The 23,400-nt window shown below is 47.7% G+C and overlaps 2 protein-coding genes across 2 annotated transcripts in view; both read right to left on the reverse strand.

The window, feature by feature from the left end:
- The window catches only part of LOC147959008 (uncharacterized), a 172,748-nt gene that overhangs the window by 142,366 nt on the left and 6,982 nt on the right, over positions 1 to 23,400 (reverse strand). The gene's annotated exons all lie outside the window — the stretch shown is intronic.
- LOC125521037 (uncharacterized) lies at positions 13,944 to 22,837 on the reverse strand. Its single transcript, XM_087535353.1, has 5 exons — positions 22,095 to 22,837; positions 21,330 to 22,015; positions 21,087 to 21,238; positions 18,281 to 18,438; positions 13,944 to 17,766 (listed from the first exon to the last, which is right to left on the reverse strand). Exon 5 carries the CDS (start codon positions 17,703 to 17,705, stop codon positions 14,112 to 14,114), a length of 3,594 nt encoding a protein of 1,197 aa, XP_087391479.1. The 5' UTR covers positions 17,706 to 17,766; positions 18,281 to 18,438; positions 21,087 to 21,238; positions 21,330 to 22,015; positions 22,095 to 22,837; the 3' UTR covers positions 13,944 to 14,111.

The following is a 23,400-nucleotide window of genomic DNA, read 5'->3' on the forward strand; positions in this document are numbered from 1 at the left end:
ACTTGATGGTCGTAAGGCTATTGGGTGCAGATGGATTTTAAATGGAAGATGGACAATGATGGTAAGTGTCACCATTAAGAAAGCTCGACTTGTCGTTAAGATGTTTTTCGACAAATTCAAGGAGTTGACTACGATGAGACTTTCTCACTCATAGAGATGCTAAGAGTCTGTTGGAATTATGTTAGCAGTTACTGCATTATTTATGAAATCTTGCAGATAGGATGTCAAAACATTGTTTCCTCGATGTTTTTCTTGAGGAAAGGTTGTATGTGATACAACCAGAAGGTTTTGTCAATCCTGAAAGATGCTAACAAGTATGCAAAGCTCCAGCAATCCTTCTAAGGACTGGAGTAAGCATCTCAGAGTTGTAATGTACGCTTTGATGAGATGATCAAAGATTTTGGGTTTATACAAAGTTTATGAGAAACTTGTATTTCCAAAGAAGTGAGTGGGGGCACTATAGAATTTTTGATGAGTATATGTTGTTAACATATTGTTGATCAGAAATGATGTAGAATTTCTGGAAAGCATACAGGGTTATTTGAAAAGTGTTTTTCAATGAAAACCTGGATTAAGCTACTTGAACATTGAGCATCAAGATCTATAAGGATAGATCAAAAACGCTTAATAGTACTTTCAAATGAATACATACCGTGACAATATTCTAAAGGAGTTCAAAATAGATCAGCAAAGAAGGAGTTCTTGGCTGTGTTACAAGGTGTGGGTATTGAGTAAGACTCAAGACCTGACCACGACAGAAGAGAGAGAAAGGACGAAGGTCGTCCCCTATGCTTTAGACGTAGGCTCTACAGTATGATATGCTGTGTACCACACCTGAAGTGTGCCTTGCCATGAGTCAATCAAGGGGTACAAGAGTGATTCAGGAATGGATCACATGACAGCGGTCAAACTTATCCTTAGTAACTAGTGGACTAAGGAATTTTCTCGATTATGGATGTGGTAAAAGAGTTCGTCGTAAAGGGTTACGTCGATGCAAACTTTGACACTAATCCGGATGACTTTGAGTAGTAAATAGGATCTGTATGCTAGAGCAGTTATTTGGAATAGCTCCAAGTAGCGCAATGTAGCTGCATCTACAAGATGACATAGAGATTTGTAAAGCACACACGGATCTGAAAGGTTCAGACCCGTTGACTAATAACCTCTCTCACAAGAGAGATATGATCAAACCCCATGGGTGTTGGATTCATTACAATCACATAGTGGTGTGAACTAGATTATTGACTCTAGTGCAAGTGGGAGACTGTTGGAAATATGCCCTAGAGGCAATAATAAAATGGTTATTATTATATTTCCTTGTTCATGATAATTGTCTATTGTTCATGCTATAATTGTATTAACCGGAAACCGTAATACATGTGTGAATACATAGATCGTAATATGTCCCTAGTGAGCCTCTAGTTGACTAGCTCATTGATCAATAGATGGTTATGGTTTCTTGACCATGGACATTAGATGTCATTGATAACGGGATCACATCATTAGGAGAATGATGTGATGGACAAGACCCAATCCTAAGCATAGCACAAGATCGTGTAGTTCATCTGCTAAAGCTTTTCTAATGTCAAGTATCTTTTCCTTAGACCATGAGATTGTGCAACTCTCGGATATTGTAGGAATGCTTTGGGTGTGCCAAACGTCACAACGTAACTGGGTGGCTATAAAGGTGCACTACGGGTATCTCCGAAAGTGTCTGTTGGGTTGGCACGAATCTAGACTGGGATTTGTCACTCCATATGACGGAGAGGTATCTCTGGGCCCACTCGGTAATGCATCATCATAATGAGATCAGTGTGACTAAGGATTTCGTCATGGGATCATGCATTACGGAACGAGTAAAGTGACTTGCTGGTAACAAGATTGAACGAGGTATTGGGATACCAACGATCGAATCTCGGGCAAGTAACATACCGATGGACAAAGGGAATTGTATACGGGATTGATTGAATCCCCGACATCATGGTTCATCCGATGAGATCATCGTGGAACATGTGGGAACCAACATGGGTATCCAGATCCTGCTGTTGGTTATTGATCGGAGAGATGTCTCGGTCATGTCTGCATGCCTCCCGAACCCGTAGGGTCTACACACTTAAGGTTCGATGATGCTAGGGTTATAGGGAAAGTTTGTACGTGGTTACCTAATGTTGTTCGGAGTCCCGGATGAGATCCAGGACGTCACGAGGAGTTCTGGAATGGTCCGGAGGTAAAGAATTATATATAGGAAGTGAGGTTTCCGCCACCGGAAGTATTTCGGGTGTCACTGGTAATGTACCGGGACCACCGGAAGGGTTCCGAGGGTCTACCGGGAGGGGCCACCAGCCCCGGAGGCTTGCATGGGCCAAGAGTGGGAAGGGACCAGCCCCTGAGTGGGCTGATGCGCCTCCCACCAAGGCCCAAGGCGCAGCAAAGAGGAGAGAGGGGAAACCCTAGGCGCAGATGGGCCTAAAGGCCCACCCTAGGGCGCGCCCCCCCTCTCTCCCCTCTTGGCCGCCCCCCTCCATCCCATCTAGGGTTGCCGCCCCCCCTAGGGGTGGGAACCCTAGAGAGGGCGCACCCTCCTCCCCTCCTCCCCTCCTCCTATATATAGTGGGGGTTTTGGGGCTGCCAGGGACACGAGTCTTTCTCTCCCTCGGCGCAGCCCTACCTCTCCACATCTTCATCCTTCGTAGTGCTTGGCGAAGCCCTGCTGGAGACCACGCTGCTCCAACACCACCACGCCGTCGTGCTGCTGCTGGAGTTGTCTTCCCCAACCTCTCCCTCCTCCTTGCTGGATCAAGGCGCGGGAGACGTCACCGGGCTGCACGTGTGTTGAACGCGAAGGCGCCGTTGTTCGGCGCTTAGATCGGAATCGACCGTGATCTGAATCGTTGCGTGTACGACTCCACCAACCACGTTCTTGTAACGCTTTCGCTTAGCGATCTTCAAGGTATGAAGATGCACTCCCTCTCTCTCGTTGCTAGTATCTCGTAGATTGATCTTGGTGACACATAGGAAAATTTTGAATTATTGCTACGTTCCCCAACAGTTATAACCTATTAGTATGTGGTCTGAACTTATGCTCCTACAAATTGAGGCTCTATTTTATGCATTTAATATTCTTTCAGATGTAATGTATAATTGCATAGCGTTTATTAGAATAATTTGTAGTTGAGGCCCTTCCCTCTTGGGGCTCGGGGCGGATGCCCCTTTTGCCCGGCCTATGGGCCAACCCTGATGTTATGGTCTATCTTCTGTCCAAACTATTATGAAAAATGTATCCACTTCATTATTTTTTCTGTTTGTGAACTTGACTATGAAGTTTATATCACTTTACCTTAAGTTATTCCATTGACTATGATGTGTACAGAATACCTCAGTTTAATTAGAATATCGTAGGTACTTGGTGAGCTCAGCAAAATTGCCATATTTTATATAGATCATTGAACATTGGGCAGATGGTCAGTTAGATTTTATTTGCAGTATTGGAGCTATCAGGCTTGCCTACATGAGCACCAATACATTTCATAATTGTTACTATTCTAAATCATCTATTGGTGGAAATGAGATTCTGTCCAGTAGGCTATGTTACTTATTTTGATGGTTGTGGTCGTTTGTATCTGACATCGACATTGACATTGTAAATATGAAACTCTATATATGAAAGAATGACTAGGAAATATGCCCGTGCATTGGAATGGGAGAAGAACAATCAGATTACGCAGATATGGTAGAGATTAAAAAAAAGTCTGAAACATATGCCAGAATGGGATAAGGACTTTTAAAATATGATTTAACAAACTACGTCTGAATCATCTCACAATGAGATAAGGAACTTTTAGAAAGTCATTTCAAAAGCTAAAAATATGATGGTCGCGTCACGATTTGACCTAACATCGCGATGTTTACCATGACCAATAAAACTGTGGTATCAGAATAAATATAGATGTCCGCCGCCAAAAAAAATAAACATAGATGTGTATGGAGGCAAATTAGACATTTAGTCATTTTCATATAGCTTACAAAAACTAACACATAGGAAGATGTGTCAATTTTGTGGGGCTCAACACTAACCAGAACACGGAAACAATTTTTTTAGGAAACGCACGATGTACTAAATAAAATTATAAAACGACGTCTATAGATCCAAAAAAGACCTCTATGTAAGCGGGTTAATTTTGTTTGTTATTTACGGATCTGTTTGAATTCTGGAACATTTTTTTTAGTTTCCAAAATATGTTTTGAATACACGATAAAATCATGAGTACTTTTTATTTCATGAGCATTTTTTGAAATCATGATTTTTATATAATATAAAAGAGTTTTTTTAATACCGGACATTTTAAAATTTTCCAAACATTTTTTGAATTCCTGAATATTTTTTGATTTCACAAAAAAATCCAAAACTCGTACCTTTTTAAATTTGTAATTTTTGAAAATCCCAAGTTAATTTAAAGAAGGAAAAATAGAAACAGAAATAAGAAAAGAAAAAAGGGGCGTCACGCCCGCATGGTGGGCCGGCCCATGAACAAGTGTGGGGTGGAGGAGGCGCGCTTGTTGTTAAGAGAGGAAAAAGATGAGGTAAAAGGGGCAGAACGTGGGATCAAACCTGGGTCTCCCTCGCGAGAAACAAAGGCTCTAGCCACTGCGATACTTGAATGCCTTGAGATGCATTCGGGTATGACCTTATAACAACCGTTTCCGATGACGACGACTTTGAAAAAAAAATCGAATCGTTTTCTTTACTTATGGATGGCATGGTAGGTAATTTACGACAGTTTTGGGGGCAATTTCAATGACGGACGACCAGAAGCAGTCAGTGCTTTATTATTAGGGAAAGATATATTGTTTTCAAGGGGCTTTCCTTTGATTTGAAACCAGTCATCCATATCACTCTCAGCATATGTTAAGTTTTCTTCTTAGAGAACACTTTCTATGTTTATACTGAGCCACACAGGATCCTCTTGGAAAGAATATAATTCTAGAATTAATGAAGTGTCTCTGTTGCTTTGTGATGAACCTAATGCACTAACTATGTCAAGGACAATTTACCCTTTTTGTGAGGTTGGCTTTTCCTGACCTTTTTTGGCATGCACAAGTGGATCAATGACTTGCAAGAGTCAGCTATATAACAAACCTCAACTATCTGTTTTTTTATATATATCCTGCTTAGGTTTTTATCTTTTATTAACATCGATATTTCCACTATTTCGTATTCCTGAACTGCCAGGATTTTTTCTAGAGAATTCTGACACGTTCATACTCTCAGCTGTAACCAATCCAGTTTCTTACCATTGTTTCACATTTTCTCGCTCTCCAGGCGACCAAACCCCACAAGGAGGCAGCTGCTCACCACTGAGGGGCGGGGGATGCATGGCTGTAGCTCCAACAGGAAGGGTGTTGTAGATTTCTCACTGTAGTTGCTCCTACATCCGCGCATGCAGTTTACGATTTGCGGACCTCTTGTCTCAAACCGAAACCAATTTGGGGGTTAGATCTTCTCTTTAGTTTCACTTTGTGGAAATAATACGCTGAATGACTTGAAATCAAGAAGAGAAGTTTGAATCGTTTTGCTGAGTTGTGGGAATCCTGCTGCGAAAATTTGCGATGATTTTCTCTGTGGGTCAACTTTTGTCTCGGTAGGTATGGCCTATCTGCGGATTTTGACTGAATTATATGTGCCTGTGTGGATGATCAATAGGAGAGCAATATGAGCACGAGGGCCTGTCTATGATAAACACGCGAGGCGGTGCCCATCACTGCATTATCCCCTTTATTATCAGCACTACTACACTACATTCTGAACTTGCAAGTAAATGCACATTATCTGACATCGTTTATTTATGGTATACATGTTCTGATGGAACACAAACGCTCTTTCAGTATCTTGTGTTCATAACCGGAAGTCAGAAATTGCAGTCTTTGCATCTAACCCTATGGAGTAGTAATGCTAGATGTAATCTCTGACTAGGGTCTGCCGATACAGCGCGGGTTCTCGTCAGACAAGAGCTCCTTGATCGGACCGTACATCCTCGTCGAGGCTGGATAGCAATCCAGACACTCGACGTGCGTAACTTTCAGAAACTGATTGAGTTTGTCCTCTTCTAGAGCAGGCCGGTCTCGTGGTTTTCCTCAGCTAGTAAGACCGACTACTTCTGCTGTAAATTCCTCCGTCCTCAAGGGGCTTAGGCACTGACATCCTTCAGAACAAAACCTGCCATAATTTTTGATAATGCAAAAGTTTACCCAAAAAGGCTTTCACCCCGCTTTATAAATAAAGCAAACCACCACAGAGCACACATACATGGACTAGTTCAAACACACGCACCCAAGTCTCACACACAAGTACGAAGGTTCTGCTGAGGGCACAGCTCAACAAGCCCAAAACAACTAAAAGAAAAGAGCCGGAGGGCCCAACAAGCATCTAGTCGGGTTCCGGCGGTGGCGGCAGGGGCGGAGGAGACAGACGGACGGCCATCGAGCGAAGGTCGGCGATGAAGACAGAGATGGCGTCACGGTCATCAAGGCGGCTAAGCGGCTGCTAAAGCTGCAAGAAACCAGACAGTTTGAAGATAGCGTCAGTAGCCCGTCGAAGAGGAGCGCGCTGGATCACAAGCTTATTACGGATCGTCCAGAGGGTCCAAGCGATGACCCCAATCTCAAGCCACCTAATGTGGCGAGATGCCAAGGGGGAGGTCTGGAGCTCCGTATACAGGTCGGAGAAGTTGGTGTGGCACCAATTTCCACCCACCACCTCGCGGAAGAAGCTCCACACGAATTACGCGGACACACAGAAAAAGAAGATGTGGTTCGAGTCCGGGGGTGGCGCAAAGCGGGCAAAGGCCAAAGCCCGGGCCATTACGCTTGCGGACCTCAACGCCCGATGGAAGCCGCCCGCGAATCCACTGCCATATGAAGATCCGGATTTTCAGAGGCAAGCGGATGGACCACACCGTCGCAAGGGGGGGAGGGGCGGAGGAGGGGGCGATGGCATGGTAGAGAGACTTAGTGGAGAATTGGCCCGAAGGCTCGAGCCGCCATCTCACCTGGTCCAGGCCACCGTCCCCCACAGGCTCGTGGAGAGCCACGCAATCTAGTAACTCACGCCAAGCGGCGGACTCCGGGGGACCAAAGGGCCTCCGGAAAGCAAGGCGCCCTAAGTCAATAAGGGCTCTCTCAACTGAGATCAAGGGGTCTATCATTATGGAGAAGAGGATAGGGAAGCGCGCAGCGAAGGGGGAGTCTCCGGCCCACCAGTCAAACCAAAACAAAGTCTCCGTGCCGGACCCCACTGAGATGGAAGTCCCGATGCGAAGGACCGGGAGAAGCTGGACGACCGACTGCCAGAACTGCGGTGTTTCCCAATGAAGAGCGTGCTGAAAAAGAAGAAGCCAGGAAGAACTGCCATACTTGTGAGGAAGTCCCAAGGGCAGCCAGAGTTGGCTTTGAGGTAGTTGATCCCAACGCCCATACTTATAGGAATTTTACATGTATATATGTTGTGCTGTATATATAGAAGCATCAAGAGTGCCATAATCGTCATCAAAGACACAATTAAGCTTCTAAGTACAGTAGCAATCATACTCTTTTGCCTAGGTGATTGCGAGGTTAACCGGATACAAGATACAACTCCTGTCTACCAATTCATTTGTTACACGGCTAGTGCAACATGAATTTTGTTTCAGACTGAAAGAAATGAAACATGCACAAGCTACATTTTGAATCCAAACAAAATCCAGTTTTTTTCTTTTGCGGCCCATCCAGTTTTCTTACTGGAAAACAGAGATTAACAATAACTGTAATAGAAGGGAAGAATGGTCTTATCATAAATTGCAGAACCGGGTGATGCCCCCCTGTTCTCCTTGCAAAGCTCAAAATACTGACTGACATAACAGAAATACTTTCTGCAAAGCAGACAAGCCTGCTAGTCAAACTTCTTTTGGAAGTGGTCATCTGAGAAAAGGTTAAATTGCTCAACTTACAAGGAGAGATAAAATTGCATAAGTATAGACCAAGCCAGACAGAGAGGAGTCCACATACCTAGGATAATTTCTACTTGCATTGCAGAATAAAACCTAGAATTATGTACAAAAGTGTAGCATGCGTACATTGGCAGAGTTTCAGCAAAAAAAAATGAGAAGGGGACAAAAAGTGCGAAGCTAGAATTTTATGAGAATAAAAGCAAAACTGCCACAAACTGAATAAAAGTAGGCAAAAGTGATGGTATTTTAGAGTTATGAAGGCAATTATTTTCTAAATATATAGTATATGTGCCTATATACTCTAAATATAGTTGTTCAAAAATACAAAACGAAAATAATCTGCATTACCTGCCGCAGTTCCATTACCCAAAAAGGCTTTCGCCCCGCTTTATATATAAAGCACGATCCACAGCAACATGGTACAAACGCACGCCACCCAAAACACACGCACACACCCAAGGCCGGATACAAAGATGCTGAACGCAGCAACACCTCCCCTAGCACTACAACAGCCATCGGGGTCTCTGCCGTGAACACGCCACTGCGATGAGATGAAGCCACATATGACGAACCGTGAGCTCCAAAGCGGCGCCTTTAGAAAGGAAACGACACCAGAGCGCCGCCACCGCACGACCCGAGGGTCAGAGTTTCCCCTAGAGCAACGCGACGAGCAATGAGAGCCGCGACGACGCCTTTAGGAAGGGAGCGAGATTCGCCGCCGCCGGTCCGTCCAAAGAAAGAGCGAGTTTTCACCCCGGCCAACACTCATTGCCACCGAACGCCACACCCCGGTAACCACACCGCCCCCACGGCCATAGTCACCGGGCAGCACCAAGCCACGGGCTCTGCCCATGAGCACCGCGCAACCACCACCAGGGCCGCCGCCCCGGCATCCTAAACACCACCTCATCCGAGACCCGCCGCTACCCCAACCAAAGAGACTGAGCGGCCCCTAGCATCTGGCCACCATCGTCTCGTCCTGCTGCACCGTGCGCTAGACGAGCTCGGTCCTGTCGCCAGGCGCGAGACGAGCTTGGTCCTGCAGCCGTGCGCGAGACGGGCTCAGTCCTGCAGCCAGGTGCGAGAAGAGATCGGTCCTGCAGCCCGGGCGCGAGACGAGCGATGGACCAAAGCTATGGACGAGCCAACTCTCCGACGAAGATTGCGCCCAGGCACCGAGAAGAGGGGTCGAAGGCCTGCACAAGCCGCTCACCGACGGGCCGACGCTGAAGAGACCCAGCCGCCGCCGTGAGACGAACCCGACCACCGCCAAGGGCCACCACCACGCCGTGGCAGCCCCATCCACGCCGAGCACAGCCCGCGGCACCTGCCATCGCCGGATCGGCCGGGGGCCGGCAGGCCCGCCACCACCAGGGAGCGCCGCAGCAGGGGGCGGTCACCGGAGCCGGCCACCACCTGCAGCGAGCCGGAGCCTCGCCACCACAGAGGCCCAGGCCACCCGCCCCGCAGCTTCGTCAGATCTGAGCCGCGCCCAAAGCCGCCGCCGCCGGGAGCAGAGAACGCCCCAGCCCGCACCAGGCACTCCACGCCGCCATCTGCAGGCCGCGCCCCCGTCACCGGCCGCCGCCGCCGCGCCCTGAGCTCGCGTCGCGCCGCTGCCACTACTAGGAAAAGGGCTATAGATAAGATTGACACTAATGGCGCACCAGGGAAGTAGTGCGCCACTACTATATACTAATGCGCACCAGTTTGTGATGCGCCATTAGTGTCTTCCGCACTAATGGCGCACCAGAAAATAGGTGCGCCACTAGTGATAATTTTTTTTTCATTTTTACATACATACTAATGGCGCATCCTACTGAAGTGCGCCATTACTAGTTCTAACTAGTAATGGCGCACCAGACAGGGAATGCGCCAGTACTGAATTTTTTTTTATTCTTTTTTTGCAAAACTACTAATGGCGCACCGCCTCACAATGCGACATTACTAGTTTAAACTACTAATGGCGCACCCTGTAAAAGTGCGCCATTAGTATATATTTTTTTTACTTTTCTGCAAAACTACTAATGGCGCACCTCTGCCCGGTGCGCCATTGCTATGTAAAAAAAAGATTACTAATGGCGCACCGACCGCAGGTGCGCCATTAGTAAGATTCCCCCCTAGCTAATTCCCTCCCTCTCGCCAGATCCCCTTCGTCCCTCTCCCTCACCCCCCTAGCTAATTCCCCCCGCTGCCCCGACCCACGCCGCCGCCGCCCCCGCGCCTCCGTCTCCGTCGCCGCCCTCACGCCGCCGCCCCCGCGCCTCCGTCTCCGTCGCCCCCGCGCCTCCGTCTCCGTCGCCGCCCCCACGCCGCCGCCGCCCCCGCGCCTCCGTATCCGTCGCCGCCCCCGCGCCTCCTCATCGTGGTCAGGTAACCCTCCTTCCTATGCCTCTCTTCTCCTCTCTTCCTCCTCTCTTCTCCTCTCTTCCTCCTCCCTCTGCCTCTCTTCTCCTCTCTTCCTCCTCTGCCTCTCTTCTCCTCTCTTCCTCCTCTCCTCTCAGGTAACCCGAACTTAATTTTGTGATGGTGCAATAGGAGGATCAGGAGGCAAGTTGCAGTGCTGCAAGTGGCAAGAAGAAGAGCAGCAAGCATTAGATGCTTGCACTCCTGCTCTTATTTGCTTTTGAAGCAAAGTTTTTTTTCCTAGCTGGAATAACACAGTAAAAAAGAAGTGTCTGAACAAGTTGTTGCTTTTTGCTGTGAATGTGCAGGTGTTCCTGGGCTGAGGGAGAGGATAGAGGCACGAGGAGGAGAAGAGCACCTGGACCAGAGGTGAGAATGAATGAGCTGGTGTTTAAACCATGGCTAACTTAATTTGTGTTTGGGGTTGGAGCTGGGAAAGAGAGACAGAGGGATAGGAGGGGAAGGGGAAAGAGAAATGTTTATTTTAGGGTTTAATTAGACTCAAGATTCTGGTGTTTAACCCTATTGTGTTGCTTCTAGAAATAATATAAAAGCTGTGAAAAAGAAATTTGTGGAGTTGGCACTTTAGATATGGTTGTAGATCATTGTAGTGTCCTAATGTCTAAGACTGTTGCATTGGAGGTTCATCTTGCAAACATATCAAAACTTGCAAACATTTTATTACTTGTTGCATTGGAGGTTCATCTTGTCTTGAGGCAAACAAATCAGCATTGGAGGCTCATCTTTGAGGCTCATCTTTATTACATATCAGAACTTGCAAACAAATCTGTGAAAGACTTGTAAAGTTGCTAGGTTTTGTCTCCGACCATTGTGTCGTGATGAATTTGCAGGTACCCCGAGAGGCCCTTGAGTTTGCCGGAATGTCGATTAACTTCCGTTCCGGCAAATTCGGGTACTCCATATGTCCTATTTTCAGCAAAGGTCATGCTGAAATTTTCCGTGAATTTTAGCATCACTTTGCTAAAAAAATGACATATGGGGTACTTGCGACTAATGCATGAGCCAAGTGATTAGGCCCTAAACCCTAGATGATAAACCCAACATAGGTGGCAATAGAGCCAAGTGATTAGTGCCAAGTGATTAGGCCCAACCTAGGGTGCCTCGGCATCGATAAACCCTAAATGATGAAAACTTAACTTGGCTTCTATAGGGTGCATCGGTGTCGATGAGAACCTAAATGATGTACGCTTAGGCTTTTAGGGTGCCTCGGCGTCGACAAAACCTAAATGATGAAAGCATAGGCTTTTAGGGTGCCTCGACGTCGACAAACCCTAAATGATAAAACCTTGGCTTTTAGGGTGCCTCGGTGTCGATAAGAACCTAAATGATGAAAGCTTAGGCTTTTAGGGTGCCTCGGTGTCGACAAACCCTAAATGATAAAAGCTTAGCTTTTAGGATGCCTCGGTGTCGACAAACCCTAAATGATGTAGTTTTGAATTATGAACGTAGGATATGTCGTCATCATCATCGGACGACGAAAGTCTCCCGGCGGAGTGCGACTGGTGCCACGACGATCGAGGTCTGTGCGACATGCCTCACCTGGACGATGATCGGCGCTTCAGCATTAAGCTCGAGGAGACCTTCGAAGTTGAAACGGTACACAACGACGACAAGTGTTATTTTCATAATTAAGCATGACTTCAACTATTTCAACGTGTAATTTTCATCTTTTACAATTTGAGTATAGCTTATCCCATGCCATGCAAGACGCTATGTCTTGGAGAGGATGGATTTTGAAGACCATGAAATTTCTAAAACAAAGAAAAATCACCTAAGGACTCATCACGATGTGGACTTTGAAGTAAATCTATATAATTCTGAGAGCGTAACCCATTTTGGTTGCAAAAATTGGGAAGCATTTTGCAAGATGTATGGTTTTGATGAGGGTATGCTTATCACCATGGATCTTGGTAATCCTGACATCAACCAAGACAATATGGACATTTGGGTCCTTGTTGATACGCCTCCAGTTCTACCGCTATGTGAGTTTCTCAAACACAGTTATTAGCTAATTTATATTGTTTATTTCAAAATAGTTGACAGCTTATTTTTATTGTTCAAAGAATGTGCGGGAGATGGTAGACAAAACCCACTACACCGATGGCTCCGAATTAACAACTTATAAGGAGAAAAATTATCTGGTCGGATTTTGTACTGACATTGAGAATTACATTATCCACAATCAAACTCCTCAATAAATACATGCCACTAGTGCATGTGTTCAACTACGGTAACTACCATGGAGATACCCTGGTAAGATTTTTACTATTACGACATCCGTGCATCTTTTGCATACTTCTAAAACTAGTACATCATTGCTAACTATGAAGTTATTACTATGTTTTTCAACAGATAATCCCAGAGAATTGTGTGCCTCATATGATGTATCAGAAAGGTAGTGTTAATGTTTTGAACATACAGCCAGGTCGTCCTACGAATCTCAACTGTCCATACGAGATTTCTAAAAGAAGTGGAGACATGAAAACCAAAGGATGGAAAAAATGTATGGACAGTCGTAAGGAGCTTCTTGGAAGCAAAAGGAAGCGAAGCGCAAGAATTGGAGACAGGATGTTCTCCATTCTCCATAATGGAGAGTCAGGGTCTATATTGTTTTATGCTATTTTAGCTTAAATAGGGTATTTAGGTCCTGCCTAATACTGATGATCATGTGCTAAGAACAATTAAGTAGGGTCGATTCGATGACTATCAAGATGATGATCGTATGACTTGTTATGAATAACGAGTAGAAGTTGTATGATGATGATTAGTAGGACTTGTTAGGATTAGTATTACTTCCGACAAACTCGATACTCGCGGTCTTGAGACTTGTAATGTTTTATCTTTGTTTGGTCTTTTGAATTCGGAGACTAATATGATGAATTGTATTCGGAGACTAATCTTCTATTGTATTCGATGAATCTGCTGTTGCTGTGTGCTGCTGTCTATATTCTGTCCAATAATATATTTTGTAACATGTGCAAAAATCAGAAAAGTAAAAAAAAACAAATATTCATACTAATGGCGATGCGCCATTAGTATGCCAAGTATACTAATGGCGCATCCATCCGCAGTGCGCCATTAGTGTGCTAAAGCACATGGTTAAATATGGCCCCTGGGAGGCATACTAATGGCTCATGGTGTTATATACTAATGGCGCACTGCGTGGTGCGCCATTAGTAATAAATACTAGTGGCGTGATACTAATGGCGCACCAGTGATGCGCCATTAGTAGGCAAAACTGGTGCGCCATTAGTAGGCCTTTTCCTAGTAGTGTGCCCAGCCCAGATGGCCCGCGCCATCCAGCGCCGTGCGGGGGGAGGAAGAGGCCCCGCCGCCGCCCGAGCTGACCGGGCTTTGCCCGCCAGCACGCGGGGGCGGCGGCGAGGGGAGGGAGGAACAAGGAGGAGGGCCGAGCCCGCGCGCTAGGGTTTCCCCCCCGGCGGCGCTCGCGGGAGCGGCCAGGGAGGGGAGGGGACCCGTAGTTCCATTACAGTGCCGAGTATAGGAACACCTAACAGATATGCAATTTATCACTCGAGTCCAAATTTCAATTATGATAAATAATGTTCAGAAATATACAACAATGCCAGATTTCAAGTTAATCTGGACTTTAGGAAGAAAAACAAACTGACTACAAGGCACCAATTATTTGCAGATAATACAGGAAACAGATTCTTAACTGGTCCCATAGAAATTGAATCTTCAAACTTGTTGTCCAGCGATCGGCGGGTTTGTTGTGGAAGCACTTTCAGGATGTCCTTTGAGGGAGCGCCCATTTCTCTTCCTTAGTCTCAGACACTTTGCAATGCTGCTTGTTACACCTATTGCAACCACAAGGTATACTGCAACGGCAATTACTAGCCCATAGACATACATTGAAGTCCTGAATTTTCGGCAGCTTCCCGCAGCAAAAGCTGTCATAAGAGCTAGCAGATCTAGTATCATGATCAAATGCAATACCTCAAGTAGAACACCCTTCTTCCTCACAGACTTGTTCAACAGAAACATGATCACGACAATAGATGTCATGAAGGAGATACCATTGAAGATGAAGAATGCTCTGTAGCGCCAGGGATGAATATCATGAAGGACTGGATTGCCTGCAACATGGTTGGGATCATCATACCAGAAACCACCAGGCGGGTTCAGACCAGCTTGGTATGTGACGGAGGCTGCTAAAACTGAAAGGAGCATCAGATATTTGTGCCTCTTTCTCTTTTCTTTCTCATCATGACATGAGTTTTCTTGCCGCTCAGAAGCAGATTCTTGGCTGGACTCTTTTGGACGAAGAAGCCGTTTCAGAAGGTCTTCCAAGGATTTACTCAAGGGCCCCCATACTGTATCATGTGTTGAAGAGAGTACAAGGACTTGAATCACAAGGAAGATCAGAACTGCAACAGCGATGATGATGAGAAAATTAGATTCTTTTGCTTTCCTGCAGCTTCCTGCAGCATAGGCAATTAAGAGGCCAACCAAGCCCACCACCAGACATACTCGCAGTGCATAGCACTTGATGCCACGCTCACATGATTCCTTGTTCACAAGCAGTATCGTGATAACTACAGATGACACGAATGTGACCGAATTTGAGTAGTAGAACACATCATAGCGTTTTGAATGATTGTGCTGAAGGATTGGATTGCCTGGTGTGCCACTGACCTTCTTGTCATCTGACCATACACTTCCTGGAGGGTTTATACCAGCTTGGTATGTGACAGTTGCAGCTAGAACAGAAAGAATCAATAGCAGATTACGCCTCCGCTCCCACTCCTTCCCGTCGACATCCCCAGTCTGGTTTTCTACGGCCTGATGAGGTTCGCGCCACAAATGTTTGCATAAGAACAGCTTTAGCTTTTCAGCCACCACTTTTTTCCACCCTTCAGGGATTACATGTGCTATCAAAAGATGGATACCGACATAAGCAGGTACAAGGCCCACCAACAATGAGATGTACATGGAATTCCTTGCCTCCCTGGAGCTTCCCATAACATAAGCCCCCATTAGGGCAAGAAGGTCCACTATCATTGCTATCTGCAGAGCAAATCGTTTTGTAGCCTTCTCGCTTATCCTCTTGTTCAGGAGCATAATGATCATGACAAAGGATGCAACAAACGCGACTGCATTCAGATAGAAGAATGCAATATAACGCTGATGGTGAGTGTCCTCAAGGATGGGATCACCAGCTGAATGATCATTCTCTGTTCTTGACCAGAAGCCACATGGCGGATTCAAACCTGATTGATATGTCAGAGAAACTGCCAGAATGGCAAGAAGAAGTAAGTATGTGCGGGACTTCTTCAGATGCTCCGACGTTGGTCTGTCATCAGAATTCTTTTTGCTGCTATCTTCAGTGGGATCTCCTTTCTTGTCAACATTGCCATTCTCGGAAGACACAACAGTGTTATTACTTCCAACCATCTCAATCTCACTGGCTCCCATAGGCCCATCAGAATGCACTTGCTGTACTGGGTGATCGCTGGTGGCTCCATGACAATGATTATCTGATGTTGTTTGTTCAGACGAATCATCCACTACAATAACTGCATCCTTGCATTCATCAGTTGATGAAGATTGACCTTTCGTATCTGCAACTTGCTTATTGGGCATATAGTCAACAATATTTGCAGTGTTTGGGCCATTATTTGGAGACAGCTGTTCCTTCTTATTTGCATCTTGCTGATTGTCTGTGGAATGATTATCAGTGCTAGGCATTTGATTCACAGTATTTGTAGCTTGGTGGCATTTGACTGAAGGATGTCCTGTGTCAGAGACTGCATCATCTGCAACTGATTGGCAGTCTATACACTGATCCTCTGGGTTGTGCATAATATTTGTGGTATTTCCTGGTTGCGGGTCATTGACCGATGGTTGCTCCGAGCTGGGCTCAGCCTCCTCATTATTTGCAATTTGCTGGCTGTCTGCATGCTGATGCTCCCTAAGGATTCCATCCTCTTTGATGTTTTGAACTCGGTTTTCTGTTTCAGAAGCACTGCCTTCTTCTGGCGTAACTGTTGCAAGGTCTGTAGTATGCTGACCAGTGGCATGAGAATGAACTTGCTCAGAATTTCCTGATATTTTTTTACCTGATTCCAGTGAAAAGAGACGACCAATTTTATTGAAGCACTTATGACCTTTGATCTTTTGCAGCCAGTCTGCTACAGGTTTGTAAACAAATGCCGCAGCTAACACCGCAAAGCAGACCCATACTATGACAGTAATGAACACAACAAAGAAAGATGTCCTTACACTCCTACAGCACCCTGCAGCATAGGCCCCAATCAGACCAAATAGGTCAAATACGACGCACACAATCACGGCTTTGGACCTTATTCCATGACTACTCAATTCTGGGCTCAGAAGAAGAATGATTGTGACCAAAGATGCCACAAAAGAAGTCGCATTGCAGCTAATAAAAATATTATACCGGTGAAGGTAGTTACTGCGGAGAATAGAGGTAGCTGGAGGATGCTTGTAAGAAGGATTTTCAGCCCAAAAGCCTCCAGGTGGATTCAATCCGGCTTGGTATGTGATAGTAGCAGCAAAAGTTGCAAGCATCAATATGAACTTACGATCCTCCTCAACATCTTCCTCTGGATTGCTGCTTGCTTCTGTGGAACTGCCACTGCCACCGCGTCTGGATCGAATTTTATCCATCAATTTTTGCAGCCTATTTCTCAATGATTTTGGAATAACCCTTCTGGATACTAGGGTATGAATCACAACATACACAAAAACAGCAATGACTAGAATCCAGATGTAAATGGATGACTTCCGTGCCCTGCAGCTTCCAGCAGCGAAGGCCCCCAGCAGGCTAAATAAGTCCAGCAGCATGGTCAATTGCATTGAACGGAGCCATATATTCCGCTTCGTCACACTCTTACTTAAAAGCAAGATGACTAAGACAAGAGATGCAGCAAAGGCTGTTGCGTTGCAGTAAAAGAACACCTCATATCTTAGAGAGTAGCCAACATGCAGGACAGGGTCACCAGCATCATGGCCATCCGTGTTTAGTGTCCAAGATCCCCCTGGTGGTGTTAATCCAGCATTGTATGTCACACTAACTGCTAAGACTCCAAGCAGTACTAAATACTTCCGCAGTCTCCACAGGAGCTCAAAATCAACAGGGATTTGTTCAGGGCTACTGCTGGGTAACAAATACCTGCTGGACAATCCATTAACTGAATCTTGCCTAGTGCTGTTAGTACCCATGCCAAACCCATCATTGCTGCTTTCACTCAAATGATTCCCAGTGTTGGGCAGATCAATGGTGTGCTCGGACTGCCCGCCGTTTTCCATGTGATTGCTCTCTGACGAAGATTGCAAGTCTCAACCTCTCAGTTGCTGTCTAAGCTTGCATCTGCAGCATTGGATAAGGGTTTCTTGGATGAGAGAAGATACATGAAAGATTCAAATGTCATTTAAGGATTGTGCTGAAGAAGAAAAGGCAAAGAAGACAGCTAGAAGGAAGAGAGACTTTGTGAGGTTTATACACCAAACAAAAACAAAAGAAAGAGACTGCGTTAAAGGCTGCCTTCCCTGCTTGACCCCACAAGGATAACCACAATATTTATTATTTTTCAAACAGTAACCACCATATGAATCATTAGCTCATGTACATAACCTTCTCAAGAAAGAAGGTGTGAGTTGGTGCTGTATTAACCTTCATAATTTTACCTGCCAAAATAAGCAGCCTACATAGGTCCGATTGCTTCCAGAAACACATATTTATTATTTATTGTCGAAATACTGACAGATCCTACAGGGTAACTAGTAAAATTAATAGCAAGCGGAGAAGTAGTAGACTATTGGAAATGGAAGTCATACATCTATGTCTAAACACCAAGCACAGGAAGAGAAGGTAAGAATCATACCTGGCATGGGAAGGCATTAGCCATACATCAGTCGCTAGCTGAGGTTGCAAGTTTGAGCTTGTACCCAGAGCGATGGACAGATTAGCTGCTCAGACAAGTGAACACACCCGTATGCTTCAAAGGTAGCTGAGGACTTCCAGCCTCAACAATGCTTGCATCTGCAGAATTGGGTAAGAGTTTCTTGGATGAGAGAAGATCTATGGAAGATTTGAATATCATTCAAGGACTGTGCTGAAGAAGAAAAGGCGAAGAAGGCAGCTAGGAAGAAGAGGGACTTGCTGAAGTCTATGTCCCAAAGGAAAACAACAAAAAGAGAGCGCGTTAAAGGCTACCTTGACTGCTTGACCCCACAATGATAACCACAGTATGAATTATTTTAAATAAAAACAGTAACCATCATATGAATTATTAGCTCATCATGTACATAGACTTCTCCGGAAAGTGAGTGTGAATTAGTGGTGTGTTGATCCCAGTCAACCACAAGAGTACACACTGGATTATAGTGCTAGATATTACAATACATATATTAATATATGATAATATAATTATATTTTTTATTCAGTTTTAATGATTATGGTTGGAAATAAGTTGTGTTTCTCATACTACAACAGTAATAACAGTTATATACATGATTGAACTTCACCGTTGTAATCTGATCCACCAAACTAAGAGCAACTCCAATGGGGCGACCCATTTCGTCCGCCTGTGTCCGTTTGGGTCGGCGCGGGCAAAAGTGGCGGCCCAACGCGTCGACCCAAACCCAAATCGCGTCTGCTTCGCGTCCGCGCCGACGCATTTGCGGCCCAAATTTGCGCTCCAAATGCGCCGGCGCGGACGCGCAACGGACGCCACGGGCGCCTTCTCGGCGTCCGCATCGTCCCCACCTGGCGGCCGTCCAACTACCCGCTGCCCACGCGGTCAGCTTAATTTATGACCACGGGCCCACGCGTCAGTAACGGCGGTCGTCCTTTTTTAAGCCGACCGTGCGGCGGGGCCGTCCTCATCCAAACTCGCATCCACATCTAGCCAACTCTGCTCCCCCCTCGCCGGCAAACCCTAGCCACCACCACCACAGCGAGATGGGGCTCTTCTCCGGCGCCGGCAGCAGCAAGGCCAAGGGCAAGGCCCCTGCCGTCCCTTTCCCATCGGAGCTCCTCCCGCCTCCGCCAGCACCGGCTCGCCGGCAGAGGCAGCGCGTGAACGTGCCAGTGCACCAGGCGGAGTGGCACTGGCAGCACTGTGTGCCTCTGCCGTACCCCGACGTCACCCTGCCGCACGACTGGCATCTGGATCCAGAGAGGATCCCAGTGCGTGCGGCGCCGCGTGCGGCTAGGGCGCACGCGGAGGAGGTGCGGTGCCGGCAGGCGCTGCTGACACCGGAGCAGCGCCGCGACGACACCTACGCCATCGACTCACCGAACTGGAAGCGGTGGTTCGCCTTCAAGCACGAGGAGGCGAGGCGCCGCTGCATGCGCGAGGACGACCGCAGCCTGCCGCCGCCCCCGCTCGTCGTCCGCGAGGAGGACCAGGCGGCGGAGGACGCCTACCAGGCGGCCCTTGCGGCGGTCTACTGCGAGAGCGAGGAGGACGAGCGGCGCAGGGTGGAGACGGCGGAGGAAGAGGAGGCCCGGTACGAGGCGGCCATGGCGCGGGCCATTGCCCTCTCCGCGGCCGACGACTGCGTAGTGCCGCATGTGGCCCCGCCGTCCCCTCCCCGACGCCGTGTCAAGGCCGACCCGGCGCCGCGGCCGGAGCCGTCCCCGATCGAGCGCTACTCCTCGACGGGAGTACTGCGCGAGTGGGTGTCCGCGCCACCGGTTTGGATGGGGGCGACGCCGGCGCAGGAGGCGGCCTACCTCGAGATGTGACGCCAGCGACGGCTGGCCGAGGAGCGCCGTCGCGGCGAGTACGAGGAGATGCTCGAGCGCGACCTCGAGGAGGAGCAGCGCGAGGCTGAGGAGGAGGCGCGCCAGGCCGCGGCTGCACAGGTGGCCGCACAGCCCCCCGCGCCGGCACTGCTCGCGCCGGAACAGCCCCACGCGCCGGCACTGCCCGTGCCGGAACACCTGCCCGCGGCCTACATCGCCGCCGCCTGGAACACGGCGTTCCCCTGGGCCGGCCCTGCACCGACGCTCATCGACCTCACCGACCCCGAGGAGGAGGAGGAGGACGACGCCTATGGCTGCGCGCCGCCTCGTAGTTTAGGTTGTTTTTATTTTTCTTAAATGCTAATGTGGACGCGTGGACTCTCGCCGACCTTCGTGGCCGGCTGTAATGTTTAATTAATGATGTTTTTTTAAAAATATGCATGCGTTCTATATTTTTTTCTAGCGCTGTCAAAATGGGTCGGGCTAGCGTTGGGCGCACGCGCCGACCCAAACACGGAAGCGGACATCCGTGTCCGCCTGGCCGACCCAAACGGACAAAAAGCGGACAAAATCGCCGTCCGTTTGGGTCGATCCGTTGGAGTTGCTCTAAGCCTCTAAGTGGTCTGGATATTTCCCTTTGAACTTGTACGCAACAGCAGAGCACCTGCTACTTATTGTAAAAAAAACAAGATATTTCCCTTTCTTTACTTTGGCTACCTAGTTCCAAGCTCCAACTGCTATTACCCCAAATTACACATGTACTCCCTCTGTTCACAAATGTAGTCTTACACTTGTGAACAGAGGGTAAAACAAGTATCGGCTTCCACAAGGTGACTAGTAAAGTTAACTGCGAGTGGGGAAGTGGTAAGCTATTGGCAACGGAAGAAATGCATCCATGTCTAACAACAAAGCATAGGAAGAGAAATTGAGAATCATACCTGGAAGGGGAAAGCGGCAATGCAATGCTCCTCACACAGACATGGTCACACGGAATGGCTGCCCTCATTTAGCCATCATACATCAGCCCCTAGCCGACATGAGGTTGCAGATTTGAGCTTGTACCAAGATCAGGGGTGACTAGTACGATTAACTGCGAGCGGAGAAGTGGAAGACCGTTGGTGATGGAAGCTGCGTACTCATGTCGAAGAACCGAGCACAGGAAGAGGGAGGGAGAACCATACCTGGAATGGGGAAGCGTTGCAATGCTTAGGCGGCGGTTGCAAGCTTGAGAGCGTGTACCCAGAGTGACTGCTGTTCAGAGTAGATTAGTGAGGGACACCATGTGAGCTTCAAAGATGGCAGAGCTCTCCCAGCCTCAGCAATGGTGTGAAGGGTGTGAAGTGTGGACAGCGAACAAAAAGGAGAAGGGAGGGGGGAGACCGGTGAAGTCAGTTAAACAAATGGCAGAAACAGGGCAGGAACCCCACGGCAATGTACCAGGCAATCAATCATCTGATGGCTTATTAGGTTGGACCCAGTCGTGTGCGATATGTGCACACTACGATCAGCATGCGGATTATGCAAGGGGGATACTACAAGGATGTGGTCTCATCAACCACTTTGGAGTTAGAGAAACCTATAATACACCGAAAAATAATGAGCAGACACGCACCTCAACTGTTAAATAGTGCAGCCAGACAAGTAGACGATGGGGCTTCGTAGCTGTTGCATGGCTGGTTTGGAACACATAGTGCTGTAGATAAGCAAAGAATTAGCCAGTAGAATACCTGGCATTAGCCATTAGGAGGCTGTGAAGTGGAATCTGTGGACAGCGATGGCAAGCTGTGAAATGGTACACATGGTGCTGACTGCTGACGGGTCGTCTGGCACACGACCAGTCCACACGCCGTGGGTTCAGACCAGCGTTCTGAGGAATTCCGCGTTCAGAACCAAAAGCCACCTTGAATCCTTGAATTAGTCATCATCGCAGATAACCAAAAACGTACCATCATCCACTTGACTCCAGCAAAGTCGCCGCTCCGAGTCCGAGACCTCCCTGGCGCCTTGAGCGTCGCCATCTTTTGACATTTTCGCTGCGCGTCCGAGCGGCGCTCCGTGGAGCGGCCAGCGCCGCTCGTCTCTTGGCTCTTCTCCGGCCATCAACGCACGGCAATAAATGGCCAACGGTGAAGGGTTCCACCACCGGGGAACTGGCCACGGTAGCTAGGTACAGCTAGCAACACTGGCGCACTTGCTGGTTGCTAGTACGGTCGGCTCCGCTGCCGGAGCCCCGCTGGCCGCTGAGGCATTTGTTCGAACACCGAACGGGCAATGCTGGGGCGAGCAGAGCCGGGCGGGGCCAACCGCAGCCAGGGCCTAGAGCATCGTTCGGCAACAGACCTAGAGAGCAGCAGCAGCGTGCATTGATCCCGTCCCGTCCGACTGGCGCTCGGGGGCCCCGTCGACATCGACAGGGCCATTCCAACCCCCTCCGGCCATCCATCCCCCCGGATGGCCGTCTCTCCTGGACTAGTCATTCGCGCGGACGTCACACGCAATTGAAGGGATGACGTCAAGCCTCAAGTGAACAACTTGTCACAGCCTCCACCACCCACCAGGGCTCATCGTTACTTTGTCACTTATTATTACCCTCTTGTCACGGTATTTCTCCCTGGCCTCACTTTTCAGTGCGCCGCTCGTAAACAAAGACCCTATAGTGATGTGTTTTTCTCACTGATGAAAAGTACAGAAATCTGCACACCGAGCACAACAACCCACCGCGATCTGCCGAGTAGAAAAACTGTCAAAATGAACCAACTACTCCCTGTCGGATCGAACATGCCAACTTTCAGAAACCGATCAAGTCTGTTCTCTTCTAGAGCAGGCCGGTCTCGTGGTTTTCCTCAGCTAGGACCGACCGCGGCGCGCGCACACACTCTACTGAGTCGTGATGCCTCTACGACTGTAGACACGAAACCAGTGAGGCACTGGCTGGGACACCAACGGTGATGCCTCTACTCAGGTTAGTATGATAGGAGAGACCAATAAAAACGTACAACTACTCAAGATGACGTCAAAACGTTGACTAGAAGGGGCAATCAACTACTCTCTAAGGTGGCTGATTTGATTGACCCAACCACAGGCCAATGGAATATACAACTAGTTGAGTAGACCTTTTGGCATGTGGATGTGTTTCGTATACTCTCTATCCTGCTACCATATGATACGGCAGATTTTGTGGCTTGTAACTTGACAAAAACTGGAGCTTTCTCGGTTAGGTCGGCTTAATATGCGGTCTGGAAGGATAAATAT

The sequence above is a fragment of the Triticum urartu genome, chromosome 7A (genome assembly GCF_056163025.1).
Source record: "Triticum urartu cultivar PI428250 chromosome 7A, HENAU_Tu73, whole genome shotgun sequence".
Taxonomy (NCBI): Eukaryota; Viridiplantae; Streptophyta; class Magnoliopsida; order Poales; family Poaceae; genus Triticum; species Triticum urartu.